Source organism: Melanostigma gelatinosum, assembly GCF_949748355.1.
Source record: "Melanostigma gelatinosum genome assembly, chromosome: 6".
Taxonomy (NCBI): Eukaryota; Metazoa; Chordata; class Actinopteri; order Perciformes; family Zoarcidae; genus Melanostigma; species Melanostigma gelatinosum.
The window spans coordinates 3,997,580-4,015,666 of NC_136639.1; the positions used below are offsets into that span (position 1 = coordinate 3,997,580).

Genomic DNA, 18,087 nt, shown 5'->3' on the forward strand with positions numbered 1-18,087 from the left:
TTAATCAGTTAAGATATGAAAGAAGATGATTTTTCTCTGTCTCCTCACACGCTCCATCACTGTCAGATACATTCTCTGTCTCTCTTCACTGCACCGAGGCTGCTGTGAGTCAAAAATGACTTCCTGCTCCACATGTGGGGATTTAATGAAATCCTAATCCTCCTTGACCTTATCCTGGCCTTTGAGACGGTGGAACATCACTTCAGAAAGAAAACCATGCTGGTGACGACGTGCTTGGTGTAAACTTTCAGATGAATTAAAACATGAGCTTCGACAGAGGAGGAGGAGGAGGAGGAGTTACCAGAACCACGACGGGGTCGTGCAGAGGTCCGTCAGTGTGCAGCGTCTCCACCTCGTCCTCGATGATGTAGTTCCACTCCACGCCCAAGTCGATGAAGCTCCTGGACATGACCTCCTCTCCTTTCCCGTTGAGGATGTAATGCCCCGTCGCCTGGTTCTTGATCGCTGTAATCAGTCATTTGGTTATGAGCCGTGTTTGCCAGCTGCTCTGAACAAATCTGATGCTTTTAAATGCAAATGAGTTACAATTAGGAGGCGCTCAAACAACCCACGTGTCTCTGGGACGAGCATCATTTCCTCCGGTGCTCAAGTCTTACACTTCCGCCTGCATGACGCCGAGTCAGGAAACAGCTTCGTCTTTTAGCAGCTGTTTTTATTTGACGTCTCGCCGGTTAATTTAACAGCAGACATGAATCAAACTTGACGAACTGAAGCTCTTTCTAATTATTTAGAATTTTTGTATTTTACTTATTTACTGTTAAATCCTTCTTGCATGAGAGACTTATTTTAGAAAATTCAGTTTTTAGCACACAAAGACATGGGAGAACAGGGTCCCGGTTTCAGAATACCAAAGTTAAAGTGTTACAATCCGGTAGAACCATCAACGGGTTCTTTTTGTACATCTGCATCAGGTTCTCTAGGGATGCCCTGCATCTCATCAGTGAGCGAAGCTTAGCGTGAGAAAAGTCCCTTTCCTTCTTCAAAAGCTGTGCTCTAGCTCAAGGTTCTCTTAAAGAACGCCTGTCTGAACGTGAAGTCACGGACACTTTGAGAGGAATGCAGAACGAGCAGCAGGAAAACGGAGTCCAGCCGCCAGTCGGTAAGCAAGAACTGAGAAACTTCTTCAAAGTGATCCGTCAGCACATGTCATTTCACAGATAATGACAGTGGCAGGAAGGATGGATGCTGTTTACAAAACTACAGCGGAGGAAACATTCTTTGATGCCAACGAGAGTCGTGAAGAGAAAGATGTGCACTGATGATTAAATGTGCATGAAAAGACATTTCATTTGTTGTATCTTTACACTCCAGCTTCTGCAATGGAAAGTAAAACAAATAATAAATAATAGAGTGCTTCTGGACCGGCTCCACGTGAAAAGAGATTACTTCCGCTACGGTGTTATGCTCCATAAATCAATAAACTGAATTGAAATAGAATATCTGTGACTCGGACTGATTGGAGACCGAGCTGGAAAACCGAGCTAAATGTGCTTGACTACAGTACGACTGAATTCACCTGAACATGCTAAAACACCACTCTCCTGAACAGATTGATTGATGATGAATGAGCTTGATGAAGACTCATCTTCTCCGCCTCAAAGGGAGCCGGTGAATAAATGATGCAAAGCCCACAATCTATGATTCTACAGTCGACGTCCCCACTCGTCTTCCCCGGGGGAACACGAGGAGGATGGGGATATCGTTCCTCTGGACTTCTAAACATGTGTTTCGTGTTGGCAAGTCACACTTACCAAGAATTTGAGGGGAGGCCTCGTGTTCTTGGATGATCACATGTCTAGCTCCAGGAGGAACGAGAAACATCTTAAGGTAACCTTTGCCAAGTTTGCAGCAGCAGCAGCAGAAGCAGAAGGGGGGGGGGGGGGGGGGGGGTTAGGAAAGATAAAGACACAGACAGGTAAGTTAAGCAGGTACAGGAATGATCTTTGTTTGCAGTGGTGGACATCGCGTATGTATCAGAAGTGCGCTTCTCTTTGCTCTACAAAGATGCTCGAAGACGTTTGAGGCAAGAAAAGAAAATGGCAAAACTTGTCGACTTGTCAGCGTTCCTGCTCGCTGTAGAAGCCTGCAGGCAGAGCTCATTGAAACAGGCCGTTCGTTCACATCCATCTGCTGCGTCATTAAATGACCCCCTTGCACAATATGTACTTGAGCGTCTCCCAAAGGTCCCGAAACTCCCCCTTCTTATCTTCTGTATTGATGATGTGCAGAGGTGATGTGAATGCCTTCAGCCACGCTTCAATAAGGCACAAGTGAGAGTTATTTCAGACTACAGGGCAGCAAAGCTCTTCTGTCACGGATGTCCACCGCTTGCAAACCTACCGTGACTCACCCAGTATATTTCTAGAGTCTTCGGTTTCATTTAAAAACACATTTCGTGCTCCCTTGGGCAAAGAGAAGGCTCCTCTGGTCTTCCCTTCAAAATAAAATGAATCGGTTAGTCGGGTCTCGCAGAGTTTCCTCTCCCCTCCGCTCCACCGTCTGCAGCAACATCACCTACAGTGGAAGCATATGTGATTAGCATAGCAGGGACCAGAGGAATTCACATCGGACGAGGAGGCAAACTATTCTTTTAGAATTCTCAATAGAAATGACAGTTTCTTTTGGTAGACTGATAGGAAATACTGCGCACAAGCTGGACCCGTTGGGTGAGGATGATTGGGTTGAACTGAGCACTTGAGGTTCAATCAATCAGATCAACAACATCCCAGATTGCCTCCAAAGGTCTGCAGGTTGGTTTAATGTGACATTTCTGACGTTAAAGTTAGTTTGTTAGGCTGTTGAAGCAATTTACATGACATAACCAAATACATGTGATGATAACTTCTTATGCAGAGCTCGAGAGACTCGACGAGATAATGAACCTGTGACAGTTACAACAGTTGAGTCAGACCTAAATAGACACTTCATTAGTAACAAGGGACGGAGAAAACAGCAGCTCATGTCACTCGTCTCTACGGTGTTAGGCATCCATCTGCACTACAAGCTGCACAGAAGGTGCCAGGAAAGAGGCTGCGAGGGAGTCAGTGACACTGGATACTTGCATATTGTGTTTTCCAACAAAGGGGTTTCTTTATGGGCTCTCTTGCTTAACTGTTTCCCTGTTAAAAAACGTGAGTGGTTAAAAAGAAAAGAGGAATAATCACAGTTCAAACAATCCTGGAACGGTTTGACGAAGCCGTTCCTGTTCCAGCCTCTCAGAGAGTCACTTCACTTAGCTTGTGTGTGTGTGTGTGTGTGTGTGTGTGTGCGTGTGTGTGTGTGTGTGTGCGTGTGTGTGTGTGTGTGTGTGTGTGTCCCCTGTGTGGCTGCAGAGGGGAGATAACCTGAGAAGGCTTTGTAGGAAAGGAAAGTTTGTTTCTGAACTTGTAAATCATTTAAAAAAAAGACAAACGACATCAATTGAACAAATGAAAGAATACATTCATTGCTTTGCTAATTAATAAGGGTCTTAATGCGGAAGCACCCGGCTGTTCGGAGCGACAGCTGTCAGATACTCATGTCGCTCTGCACCCTGCCTACAGGCTCCTTTATATTCAATTGTGGGTGCAGATTTTGCAGAGGAGAATAGAGATGACATGGAGGACTGCAGGAGGTGGATGCAATTCCATTTACACCGCCGCGATCTCAGTCGGGCTTTCAATCAACACACCTGAGCTGGGAACGCTGCACAGTTACACCACAGTGTGAACAAATCATCACCCTTCTCTCTGTTCCATCAGTCAGGTTGACAGGTGTGTCTTTTTGAGACACACATTGCGACTGCTGTCTATGCACTTCATACTAAGTGTCAGAGCAGAAACGTCTTCATAAGAAGCAACTATTTGCTGGTCTGTTAATGCTGGGTTAATTAATGAATTAATTAATGCTGGGTCAAGGGAGGGCCGACATGTTGAGAGCCGTGCGATGATTTATATATGATGTATGAACAACAGTGTTTATGTCTTATCAAGGTTGATCACTCGCTCATTGTGCATCATGGATGAGAAACATTCATCATCTGGAGTAGAGGAAACATGCAGGGGATGAAACAGGGACGAATCGTTGTGTTTTAAAAGAGTTGTGTCTGCGTCGCGTTCGTACCGGTTCAATGTGTTCTTACCAGGTTTCTTTGGCGTTCGGGTGAAGCTCCCTTTGACGGTGCGACAGTGGGAGTTGTCCCCGCCGCAAACGCCACATTTGTCCTCAACTTTGTTGGAGCCGATCTCTCTGTCGCAGCCGACTTTCTGGAGAGCAAGTGAAGGATCAAGACAGATGAGCTGAGATTCGAGTCGGTCTTGGAAATGTACGATTGACTACGTGGTTTTAACGAGAAGCCCGCCCGTCAGGCGTTTCCGCTCAAGGCTTCATTAGCTATCGGAATGCCGACTTGACACAACGTGATGTGAGCACACTGGTGACAGATTGTAATGAATCGGTTGGACTGCGGGCCAGTAAACGAATTATAGATCCTGTTTCAATAGCGACAGCATGTGGACGTTTATGAGGTTCTTTCAATGGTGGAAATGAACTGAATTACATTTACTGCACTGATGTTTTGAAGGAGTTTTACTGAACTTGAGACACGTTGTGCTACTTTATACATTCACTCCATTTATAAATGTACAGCTGAAGGTACTTCTAGAATCAGATTATCAATATAAATGACGCAGTGTTATCATAGATGAAGCTATCCAGCAGTTCATACAGTATGTTGAGATCAGCTCCACCTTCTACCGTGGCTCTAATCACAGCACGTTCACAGTTGAACCTGGAACTGATTGTGCAGTTTTGTAACATCACACGGTGTAATTTAAAGCTGTCGATATTCAAACAGCCCGCATCTGCTTTTAATATGTCAAAATCATGTGGTTTGAACACCTTACCACACATTCTCCGCGCACGCAGATACTGTAGGCATCTTTGTAGGAGCATCGCGTCCCATCATGCACCAGCTGCTTCAGGTACGCCATGTCTCCGGTCTCCTTTGATTGGCAGTACAAGTGGCATCTCTTGTTGGCTGCAACACGGCAGATTATTGGATGGTTATTCGTCGAATTATTAGGAAGAAAATCCAACTTGGAAAAACAACAATATGATGAAAACCCATTGAATATTAATGTGAAAATAATAATGAAGCCCACTAAAGTAATATGTGCACAGGCACCAATCTAAGACTTCCTCCTCCTCCTCCTCCTCCTCCTCCTCATCCTCCTCCTCATCCTCCTCTCGGCTGTTCCCGTTGAGGGTCGTCACAGCGGATCATCTATTTCCATCTCGTTGGCCTCGACCGATCCGATATGGAAATATCAGATTTTTATGATCAGCATATTTGATTTTACCGGATGAACTTCCTGACGCGACCTTTCAAAAAACAATGGGCTCCCACTTCACCGCCTCACCTCCCTGCAGCGTCTCGGTGGGCTTTCCTACTTCTTTTCCACCTGACTGACTTTGAACACTCAAGAGCAATTTAGGGGCAATGAGCGGCAATGATCTGCTGACGTCTTTCTGGCTTACCGTCGGGATGCTCGTAGGGCAGCCAGTGGTGTTTGGCATTTTGGAACTCAAAGTGGGAGTTGCGGAGCTGGCACTGCTGGGCTCGGAAGTCTTCGAAGTGCTTGGGGCAGTCGTCGGTGTTGCACAGCTGATACTCGTAGTTGACCCCCGGGCAGTCCTGGCCCCCGTTGGAGGGCCTGGAGGGGAGAAATGGCTGAACATCACAGCTGATCAGAGTATTTCTTTGAAACTCAGAATGACAAAGCGAATCCTGCTTGAAAAAGGATGCTAAGAAACTTTGAATTACAAATGTCTACCTCACACTGCATTTTGATTCTCATATCATACAGGCATCATACTCAGGTTGTCCAATTTTACAGTTATAAAGTCAAATTATCCAATTATAGCTGGCACTGGATATCAGCATCCTCCATTATTTCTACAGTCATGCATGAAGCCTCCCAGAATCTAATTGTGTCATAGCTGCATTTGCCACTCACGCTGGGTTGTTGCACTGGCGCGTCCTAAAGCGAACTCCAGTTCCACATGAGCGCGAGCAGGAGCCGTATTTGCTCCAGGAGCCCCAGGCGCCGTCTTGCTTGACCTGATTAGGGTTTTTCCACATGCAGTGACCTTTGTAGCACCACTACAGAGGATGGCAGGAGAGAGGACAGGTCAGCCAAACACAGAAATATCAGAATGACGTCAAACGGATGACAGGAGCGTGCCTGTACTTTTGGTCTGAGGCACGTTTCTTTCAGGTTTTAACTTTAAATAAAGTGTCCACATACTTTTGGCCGTGTCGTATAATGTAACTTACTTTTCCAGGAGCACACTCCGTCCCGTCCAGAGGCGGCCCCTTCTTGGTTTTGCAGAAGTACGGGTTGTCCGGGTGGCTGCACCACAGCTGTTTGCACGGGTCAAAGGTACGAAACTGAAACACAGAAAAGAAAATCATGTTTGTAACCGTAGATACCGCCAATGACAATGAAATAGAGCTTCCCTGCTCACATTGTGATTCATAACGCTGAACAGCTGAAAGGCAGATATGGACATTTGTCGGATTTAGTTTTCGTACATTGTGGGCCGTCGTGTTTCATCACTGATTTCAAAGACACATTTGGATTCAATGAAGGCTCAGAACGGGTTTGATACAAAGAAAACAAAAAACACGGATGTGATGACGTCACAACGTTGTTTACAAGCGTTACGGTCTCACTATCAGCCACCAAAGCCGAGAGGATTACGAAGGTTTTCTAGGGAACAGCTTATTGTTAACCGCTTCATGGTGAGATGCTTTTTTTCTCCTTTTTTTATATCTCCGGATTTGAGCAGATCAGACTGATAGAGAGAACTCAAAAATGGGCATTTCAGCTGCCCGGAGCATCGCTGTACACCGAGAGGCTTTGTGAACAACATGAGCCCTGAAGTGACCTCTGTGACCTGTTCCTATAAACCTGCATCTCCGGTAAGCTACTTCTGATCTGCAGCTTATTCAAGCTGCAGTTTTTACTCTTCTACACTTAAAGAAGAGAGCGCATCATGATGTCATTACTTTTATTGAATCCATACCTGTAAGATATCCTCATTTGTCCAACAGCTTTGACTTCAGTCACGTGCTCTCGGCATTCAAATGACTGAACAAATACAAAGTTTTGTTTTATTGCTGTGCTTATTTCCCGCTCTCTGCGTGGAACTATTCTCTCCCTTCTTATTATTTTACCGGGCTCAGATACACACAATGGCTGCACAGCGTTTGTTTTGTTTTCAGCAGCATTCTGGGAAATGTGGGTCACTCGGGGCTAATAGGGAGGCCGACCTTATTGTTCACAAACTGCTGATGCTACAAGGAGACTGTTGCTCCAGAGTAAAGACCTGAAGAAAACGATTGTGATATATTTTGGTTCATGGAAGAGAAAGCGGTTGTTGTTCTTTAATCTTTGACACATCATTGTGGGTCTATTTCTAACAAATATCTATGAACGGACGATGGACGGGAAACAACGGACCAATCAGCCGTCCAGCATTCTTGTCTGGTAAGAATGGAGCATTGTGGTAGTTCAGGCACACAATCATATGCGCCTGATCGCTCATGAGCTCTGAAATGCTCTGAGAAACGAACAGGGTCGGATGATCATTTGTTGATTGTCACAATGAAAGCAGCACCTTCCACATACAGTACGAGTACAGCCATTTGATGGTGAATATAAAAAAATAAAAAAGAGTATTGCAGCTTTCTTAATACGTCCTCTACCACTGGTAATGGCTCCGGATACAGATTACAGCCTGAATGTAATCAAACCCTGAGATGCTGAAGAAAAGCTGATTCATTTCCTAGCAGGCGTCAACCTCCGGGTCTGAAAAGTGAAGCAACCGCTGAAGAGCTTTAAACGTCTGTTCTCCCTAGTGTCCACCAGGGGGCGACTCCTCTGGTTGTATAGAAGTCCATGAGAAAATGACTCTACTTCTCTCTTGATTCATCACCTCAGTAAACATTGTAAACATGAGTTCATGGTCTCAATCTCTAGTTTCAAGTCTTCTTCTATACAGCATGTTTATTAAGTAAATTAAGGTAAATTAGACAATAACGTATGTTTTAGGGCGTTGTCCGGTCTGGGAGATGTCTGTGTTTTCGTCTTACAGTTTTAATCCTTCACCAGTGAGTCTTTAGTTCACAAAGTTAATTGTTTCGTAGTCTCAAAACGTGTTAATTACTCTCGAGTGTGATAAGACACCTCTGATACTAAGAACCACACACTTCCCTTCAGAGTTAATCGCAAAGAGCAAACTGGGACAGAAACTGTGTGAATTTGAACCTTGAATTAAATTGAAGAGCTTAGTCATGGAGTGGAGACCTCAGTCAGAATCCACTGGTGGCTCTGCTCAGTCCTCACATTACACACATTCTCCCCGAAAAACCTCAACGCAGGAGGACTCATCCGCTGCACGCTTTGACTTTTCTTTTGACAGAAAGAGTTTTGTTGAGAGGGCGCCATGTTCTCTGCGTGACTTGATGGATCAACTTCGCCATCAAATCAATGTCACATCAGGCGCTGCGATTTCAAACTTTTTTAAACTCACTTTTGCAGCTTGTGCTCCGATTCCCGTTCATTTCAAGTCCAAGATTAAGAACTCCTTCTACCACTTTCATTTTCAACTGTTCCGCGTTAAACTAATCCTCATCTGAACAATATTTTGACGAAAGAAATCCTTGAAAAACAAAAAAAGAGCAAATTATAATGATCTTTTCCTGTGGTTTTTTTGCAGGGGGGTGAATCTAGTTTTTTTTATACATCTGTTAGATTCATGTCTCTAATTAGCATCACCGCCACATAGAAATGTGACATCAATTATAAGTGTGGATCAAAGTGATGTGAAGTTCTCATCATCCTGCCATCTGCAGAGAACGAGCAGCATAGCAGGTGTGACTGCGCTAAAGCGAGCAGATGTGTGGCAGAGGTGCTCACTAGCGCAGCATCGGATGCTTGTTTGACTTTTTTTGCTGATTAGATCTCTGAGAGCGAATGGATCTTTTTCCTCTCTTCGCTTTCACTTCCAGGAAGCTTTTATTTCGGGTAGAGTAGCTGGTATCCACTGAATGGAAGCCCGAGGGCTGTACTCACTGAGGTGCAGATCTTATAGCCCACACCGAAGTCGAATCGACACTGCTCATCCATCGAGTAGTTGATGCCGGGAAGTTCGGGGAGCTGTGGCCAGTCGTGCTTGAAGGGGTCGTCCAGGAGACAGTCGTACGTGCTGCGAGGGAGTGAAAGAAGAGGTTGATGAAGAGGACATGTGTCTAAATGTGGCTGCGGAGAGAACCAGGTGTTTACTCAAAATAAGTTCACGATGAAGACGGGCCTCTTTCACAAATCCCTCTGCTTTCAAAGTGGACTGGATCTTATTTCAGAGGAAAGTCTCAGAATTTCTGTTGTTTTTTCAACAAAGATTCCACACTCCAGTTGCTTTTTTTGGTGAAAGTCACCTCTGGTTGCCCAGACGTTTCATCATAAAAGCCTTCCAGCTATTCAAAGGACTTGTAGGCGTTGATTGACATCTGCAGGAGGAGTTGAGACAGTAAGTAAAGATTGACAAAGCAGAAGCGATGGGAGACTCAGAGCAGCCCAGTGCTGAATGACAGGACTTCTCCCTTAATGGGTTTTACCTTCAACTATGTCAGACTCCATCATCACTAAAGGATTGGAGTATTTGGTGTGTGTTCCTACATCAGCTTGCGTGGGCTTTGCGTCGGATCACACACTCTCATTTACCACCTAACTAACGAGCCAACAAATCAAAGCCAAGTCATGAAAATAGAGCGCCCCCGAGGCCTCCTGCACCCCTTTTACAACTGACAATCTGTAACGACGTGTGTTATTTCTTCTTTTAATACCAGTTTTGCGCTCATATTTCAGTTTTTGGACGGATCGGGCTGCATGTGGGCAGGTGGCTCGGCTACAGTCAGCCCCAGCCTGGCTTTATTTTTATTTATTTCAAGGCGAGGGGGCACAGCTAAACCCCACTCAGGGTAAGACAAGTCGCATGTGCAAGTGCAAAATGATTGTACATACTTCATGTGTTGCCTCGCCAGTCTTGATATCTCTCCCTCTCAGAAGAGCCAAGCCTTTCGCGCTCATCACCCGTCATTATCACACTGCAGGAGCACATATTGATTGTTCTCTGCAATGGCTGCATTTGAAATAGCCGGGAGCTGCTCTGGAAACAGAACGCATGGCGATTGAGTGCACATTGCCGTTGTCGTCGCTACCGATTCCCCGTTGGTGGTTTGGTGTCGACGCACTGCTGATGTCTCCCCGGCAGAAATCGATTCTGGTGCAGCTGACGGAGCAAACCCCCATGGCCTGTTTGGACACGGTACGCTGCTGTTTTGACTGAAGGAACATATTTTAAATGCTGAGCTGTGTCCATCGATATCTACACCTTCACGTTTGTAATTTGTCCGTTGCATGTCTCAGGAATAGATCGCGCTCATTTGATTTCTTTTTCGTGAACCTGCTTTTTAAACCTCATCAGATTCTACATTTGGAAAAGGCAAAAGTTGTATATACAAATGGCTACAAGCAACACGATAAGGTTAACACAGTTGAAATGTTGCTACATGTCCTTTTACAAAGTTCTTATAGATCCAGAGAGGATACAGATATTCTCTAAAAATAATCATGGCAGCCATTCTGCATGATTCTCTATGTTGGGCGTATTTTTAAGCAGATTCAGATGAAATATGCTCTAACTTCTTCAAACTTTCGTTCAGGCTGCTATAAAGCCAGATATGGATCCAACGGAACAGCATTCCTGTTCTTTTGGACGGCGTCACAAAACAGTGTTTGTTAACTGCAGACATGAGCTCACTGGATGTATCTCTTCAGCTCCTGTCCGCTGCACATGGACCAGTGGTATCGGTGGAAGGCCGCCTGCACCAGAGGAGCCATCACGCTTCCCATCGCCGTTTCGTCCCCGCAGCGGTTGCCTTGGCCATCGTGCTCCATCCCCAACCTGTTCCAACAGAGAGACGAGCAGATGTTTACAAAGCTGCAGGACATCGAGGTACCGCGATGCCCAAACGCTGCCGTTACACCATGTTTCAGAAAGACAACCGGCTCTATAAGACCTACGTCAGTAAACGAGACCATCAGAGAGAAGACTGGCTATTTCTGTTTCGTTGTTCTTAATACTCGGCATGGGTGCCGATGCCGGTACCGGGTCGCTGCGAGCCAACACCGACACCACGCTGCTGGAGGACCAGGCCATACTGGATCCAGATAGAACCACACATCCACGATCACACAGGCCTGTGGTTGGTCTGCAGAGTCCAACTGGAAGCAGCTGATGACCAGCTGATGACCACCTTTACTGCTGCTGTTTGGTTCGCACCAGACTCGGAACGAACGCTTTCAGAGAAAGTATCACGTAAAAAGGTTTGTGCAAATGTTGAGTGGCTTGCAAAACAGAAATGCTGAATATTTCTGTGAAACCAGGAGATCTCATGCGATATTCAATACGCATGAATAACCACAAATGACATTCAGATATCTATTTGAGAAATAACTGTTTCCGCAAAACTTCTTTGAAACAGTTCAATGATGCAGAGCGTCTTATTCTCTGAGCCGTTTATGGATTATGAGGTGCAGGCCAGAAAGAGCGCTTCTATTCTTCTAGTTCACTACAAACACCGACTCAAGCAACACATTCTCACACCAAAGACGATCAATCCTACCTCGCTACCAGCGGGTTGGCTCACAGTAAGATGAACAATCCAACAGCAATAACTGTTGAGGGCTAAAACAGCAAAGAGTCCTCTTTCTTCTCTTCTTTGAAAGTATTCCTTTGGACATTTTGAGGCCGTAGTGAGAGCACACAGTGGACACATGTCTGCAGCCGGAGTCGAACAGCTGTCACGGACACAGGTTGTCATTTGTGATTGGTTGTAAATCTTAACAAGACGGGTCTTACCTAATGGGAGCCTGCCAGATAAAGATAATATGACAATATTTTCAACAATATATTCAAATAGTTTGACAAGTGCCCCAAGTAAGAAATGAAATGTGTGCTTAACATCACTCTAACGTCGTTCCAACAGCATGTCTAATGTCCTGCGTTTGTATTTCGAGCCAATTCAAATTCTTCTTCTTCTTCTTCTTCCGTTTCGACAGTGACGTCTCGTAAAGTTTCAGAGAAAGCTAGTTCGTGGACTTAGAGTCAGGATTGTGGCGTCAAAACACTTTTCCAGCAGGTCAAGAGAGAACGTTCATGCTCAAACATGTTGTTATAAAACATAATTCATAACTGAGATCAATACCGGCCAACTTTGGGACGAATGAGCATTTCCTGTGTCTGTGTGTTTCTTGATGTTCTGCTTTAAAGGAATAAATTGCTTCACAGAGATGTGCACAGAGTACTGATATCTGCACTTGTTAAAAAAAATAGTTAAATAGTTTTGATCGAGATACATCGCTTTTTCTTAACGTTGAAACACAACATTTTGGATTTTCAGCCAATATTGTTCCCCAACTGTGATGACGAATCCTGGATGAACAGGTTCATGATACATTTAGGACACAAAATGTTCTTTCTCCAGTAAAAGCGTGACGTTTCCAAAGTCAATGAGTAATTGAAATCAGCATGCAGCCCTAATAAAGGACATGCTGTACTGTCCTTGCTCTGAATGAAAGGAACACACACAGCGAGCATCAATAATTAATTGTGTCAGCAGATGAGGCGTCTATACCGTATGTTCCAGCGGTATTTTTAGAAATGCACGACATGTTGAAGCACTTCTTCAGCTCTGGTATCCGCTTCATGAAAATGTCTCTTCTTTACATCTGCAAAAGCCGACTGGATTCAGAGCGCCAACTGTCCCCGGCTCAATGTGCTTACAGCAAAGAACTAAATGTGCTTTCTCCAGTTATATGATCAATTATCTCAACAACACCGATACTTTAACGTAAAGGAGCAGCGAGTAGGATATCGGGGCATTTAATGGCAGAAATATAATATAATATTAAAAACCATTTCCATTAGTGTATAATCACCTGAAGCTAAGACTCGTCGTGTTGTCGTTAGCTTAGAATGATCCCTTCATATCTACACAGGGAGTGGATCCTCTTCACGGAGTCAGCCATGTTTCTACAGCGGCCCAGAAGGGACAAACCAAACACTGGCCCTGCAGAGAGCCTCTCACGTCTTTATGTCACCTGCAGGCCACCGTAGTGGTCATTGAAAAGCTTGGAAAGGGAGGAGTGAGCGAAAGAGTAATTAGTTGAGAGCAGCCTGCATGGGTTCAGGGTTAAGTGTGCTCGCAGAGAACCAGGTCGTACTACGTGTCTGACGACCACGTCTGAAGACAAAGTGTTGCCGGGTGGAAAAGCAGATCCTCATAGCCTCGTCCCTGCTGCATCGCACGAAGGAGCACAAACTCGCCGACAGCCGCTCGTCAAAAGCGTCCCTCGTGATGCACGTTTGGTACGCGCAACAACTTACACACATATATAAACCCACTGACAGTATTTAATTCTTTACTGTCACACCTGAAGCGTTTAGATTTGTTATTGTCAGCTTTACTAAAAACACTTAAAACCAATAAAAGCAGGACAACCGTCGCTTCACCCGGCTTCATCTTGGATATCAAGAAGCTGAAACTGGTAGAATAAATATCCGCACACTTCAATATATGCAGAGAACACTTTATGTTCAGCTTTCGGTCCTGATGAAGGTCCTTTAGATCGAAAAGCTAAAAATAAAGAATTCAAATGATTAAGAAATAAATGATGTATGTTTCTTCATATCCTTGCTTTGATCAGAAAAAAATGTATCTTGGCATTAGTAGTTTTAATTATCGGTACATCTATGTGTGAATTATATATATACTGTATCTACAGGAACTCCAAAAATACCAAATACTGTGAAAAGAAGCCTGATTATTTGGTAAGAATACCAAATACAATCATATCTGTGATCAAAATCATCTGCAAATATACATTCCGGTACAATAGTCACTGGATCTTTTTTCCTCGTGCATCCACTTGTCATTATGTGTTAACACTACTTATGACCCCACATCAAAATGTGAATCACCAACAAAGCTGCAATTATATTCCATCCAAATAGGCAGCGTGCACAGCGACATAAGAAAAAACACTGATTTTTCTCCCGTAATCAGGAAATTGTAATTATAAATAACAGCACTTGACAAGAAGGCTGCCGTCGTTAAGACAGTTGAAATCATTAACCCGACCAACCTCCCACCGATCGTATTCATCAGCAGGAGACTTCACAAAGCAACGAGCACGAGACAATCAGAGGCGGCGCGGAGCGGCTCTCATTGGAACGTGGGCGGGAGAAGAAATCCATCAAACTACAGAAAATCACAGGCTGCGCAACGGCCAATGGTTGTGATGAGCGGGCTCAAAGGAAAGCCTCTCTTTGCATTACGCTCACTGGTTGAGCTTGCTCTTGTTTATCGGCTTCATACACCAACGTCTCCATGCACAGTTCTGTGTCAATCTATCTATATGCAAATTGTAGCAATAATTATCTTAGCGATCAGTTTTTTTTGTTTGCTTTTATGGGCTGCCTAGCAACAGGACTCTAAACTTAGGCTGGATCACTGATTTATAGAACAGACACTCGTCTATTAAATGAGACGATTGCTTTGTGGGACTGTTGGCAGCGTGTACTTTTCACACTGATAACGAGGTATTGTTCTGTCATAATGAAATGGTGACGAGCGAATTTAGAGAACTATGGCAGCAGCAAAGAGTGATGCGGCCTCTATGAATCTCTCCACGAATAACCCATAATCTGTCTCTTAGCTTCTACCGTCTCACATTAGTGAGCGAGGAAAGTTTTTCCTGCTTGTTTTGCAAGATTTGCTTTCCCCGCAGGTGTGGACTATGTGTTAGATGTATTCACGGGTGGAAAAGGGAAAACGGTGAACATGATGACAAACAGAGGCCGAGCGCTTTTGTGTTTGGACTTGTGCTCGACGTCCAATAAAGAACCAAATGTTCACCGTCAGAGTGCCGAAGGTCTGCCGTGTCAGTTAGCGTAGAGATCACGGGGGACACAAAGCCCAGGAAAGACGTTCACACTGAACATGTGAGAGCGTGGCGTTCTGCAGAAGGGCATTGTGTCGTCGCTCACATCACAACACAGTGTCACCTCGGAAAGAAGAGTACAGACAAAGAAGGACGAACGTAACATAAAAACCTACACGTGTCCGGTCTCGTGAGCCACGACGAAGGCCGAGGAGAAGCCGTCTTCGTGGTTGAGGGTGCAGCTCCGGACCGGGTGGCACATTCCTGTGACCGGAGCGTAACCTGGAGCACAGCAGGAGAAGTAATGAAGGTTACTGGAAAGAAATTCAAGTCAAACTGACTCCTGTTAAATCAAGAGAACTGTTCAAATGTTGACATGACATAAGACAGAGTTCGGTGATATCTTGAAGTATCGTGGGAGTTGTCGCCTTCACCACCGCTGCTTCCTCAGGTTAGGAGTCCTTCGTACTTTATCGTTCATCTTAATTGCTCAAAATATAGCTGACTTAAACTGGCTAATATATATTCAGTTTCAGCAAGCTGATGCCTGGTCGACAGCCTGGGACGTTAGCGCTGCATCAACATAAAGTCATTGATTGTGAACATCCAAACCATCTTTTTATCATTTCTCAGTCTGATTGAACTGAATGAACGGATGGATGCTTCCTCTCTCTCTGGAGTTTTGGGTTTGAATTTAAAGTTTGTTACACACAAAGAGAAGAACTTAAATTCATACTGAAGTTGTTTAAAGAAACTCTGGGGATTAGTTGGTGCACTTTTCAGTGGAACGTTGTCGTCCTTGCATCTACACCAGAGCGGGTGAATCTTTCTTCATCGATTACTCTGTAAAAACGTCTATTTTGTAAAGAGCGAGCGATTTCCCGGGAGGCTGCGGTCTTAATTAAAACGTCCTGAAACCATTTGTCCTCTAATCAGCAGGTTTCGTGTTGGCAAAAAGACCCGACTGAAGCACAGGAGGTGAAATGTTTGAAATGCAGGCTTGTGGTTTTATGGAAGGAAGCAGAAGTTGGAAAGAGAATGAGAAAAAAGGACCAAATATTGTGTTGATGGGGATTTGAAAGAAAAAGACGAAGGTCCGTCAGAGGAAAGCAATATGAAAAGACACACACAAATGTGAGGTGTGGATGCAGCGTCTGCCACTCGTGCCGCCCAGACCAGAACAACACAGAGGCTTTAAAGTGGCAATCCTTAGTGAATTACAATTCATATTTGAGTGAAAACAAAGGAATTGTGCTTGAAGTTTAGCTGTCTGGAGTTCAGGGTTGTGTCTGAAATTCCACGCTCCAGCATTTTATCTTCTCTGTGAATGTGGCCTCAGACACCCAGTTTGTAAAACTGCAAATACTTAAATATTTCAATACTTACATCAGTGGGCCATAGGTTCACCATTGTGTTCATTCTTTCGGTGATAGATTCTCAGACATTTATTACAAAGAAAACATTTGAGATTTAACTGAGACAACAAACACCTCATGAACCTGCAGGAGGATGTTAACCCACACTAAGCATCCATTATGACCTTTATCTATTGTCCCGATGAATGTCTCTGGCTGTTCTGAATAACAACACACAGCTTTTCCTTCTTTCTAGATGTACATTATGTTCCCAGATATATATGAAGGAAAACAAGGGTTAGATGAATTCATAAAAAAAAGACAACAAATGGAGGTAGGTAAAGCATAGATTTCATCAGTACCACATGGATTTTATCTCCCATGTGTTGTGGCTAGTAGGCGACTTCTCAATTTCAAACCATCTGCTGTTTCAGCACCACGGACAGCACCGCAGACGTATCAATACACAGCACAGCAACTTAAACCTGCGGCTGGAATCACAGTCGGCGCCCGCAGAAGGCTACACGTCAGAGCCGTGGTCGGGGTCATAGATGATTACAAACCTCCATCAGATGAAGCCTCAATGAGTCTATATTTAAGTCGTAATAACAGGTTGTTTTAAGCTGGACAGAAGACCAAAGAGGACCGTTTCCATCGTGTGATGAAACAGAAGTGAAGGGTATTTGATGGTAATTAACGGCTTCCGTGTATAATCAGACTTGCTGAAGGCGTAGCAAATGCAGGAGCACAACCTTGACAAAAGCTCCGATGCAATGCAGCGGGAAGAGCTTTTTGATTGTTGTACTTTTTGATGGATGAGATTTGCTATTTAGGGAACTGGCATTTCCATTCAATCGTTGCCATCGACGGTTCCCATCAACCTCTTATTGCCTGCTCGCTGTCCCGCGGGGCTGAATTCTGATCAATTGTTTAGTTTATATCCGCCTGTGAAAATGATTCAATCTCAAAACATGTCACACGCAAACAGAGAGGATGAACGGCGTCTTTCTTACAGCGTGGCTCCGGGCTTATTAAAATGTAACAATGGCCCAAGGGAGGACTGCAGGGTTGTGATCGTAAGATGCTGGGGAATGACTGTAGGCGAGCTGTGTGAGCTCAGACAGCATTGAAATAATTCCGCATTTGATCAGCGGAGTCCGACGGGAAGCCATGAAGCCAATCATGTCTTTATATCCTTCGTGACCGAGGCTGCTCGATGTGGGAATCGTCATATTTGATTGATTTTCAAGCAGGCGGCAGCTATTGGCTCATTCCTCCCAATAGGTTTCAGCTTGAAACTGATACAACAGAGCAGCCGGAGTGTACGTCATTGAATCACCTCGTATTCACACAACGACAACACAAATGTCCTGAACATGAACAGAACAATCCAATTCAACAATGTAGTGTTCTCTTCACCGTTGGGGCACATTTGTTGGTTTTGCTGTGGACGGAGATTACGAGCACACATCTCTTCTGTGTCTTGAACTTTACTGGTAAGAGAAGGAGAAGGAACTTCACAAGATGTGGTTTTTGCACAGATATAAAAGAAAGACAGCAGGGTGGAAAAGTTTCGTTAGTTTTGTCAGTTCTTTACTCCTAAAACCAAAGTTCAGTTGAATCCCAAACAGTACAATAAAAAGGTCTGTTCTGTTGGATTT

General features: G+C 44.4%; 1 protein-coding gene across 1 annotated transcript in view; it reads right to left on the reverse strand.

Annotated features, from left to right (window-relative positions):
* The window catches only part of adamts3 (ADAM metallopeptidase with thrombospondin type 1 motif, 3), a 77,922-nt gene that overhangs the window by 12,169 nt on the left and 47,666 nt on the right, over positions 1-18,087 (reverse strand). The window contains exons 8-17 of the mRNA XM_079270512.1: positions 15,248-15,353; positions 10,888-11,031; positions 9,141-9,273; positions 6,338-6,451; positions 6,018-6,163; positions 5,539-5,714; positions 4,905-5,038; positions 4,142-4,265; positions 2,372-2,455; positions 302-465 (exon numbers count right to left, since the gene is read on the reverse strand). Of these exons, the coding sequence (XP_079126638.1) occupies positions 302-465; positions 2,372-2,455; positions 4,142-4,265; positions 4,905-5,038; positions 5,539-5,714; positions 6,018-6,163; positions 6,338-6,451; positions 9,141-9,273; positions 10,888-11,031; positions 15,248-15,353 (1,325 nt within the window). The remainder of the gene's footprint in view (positions 1-301; positions 466-2,371; positions 2,456-4,141; positions 4,266-4,904; positions 5,039-5,538; positions 5,715-6,017; positions 6,164-6,337; positions 6,452-9,140; positions 9,274-10,887; positions 11,032-15,247; positions 15,354-18,087) is intronic.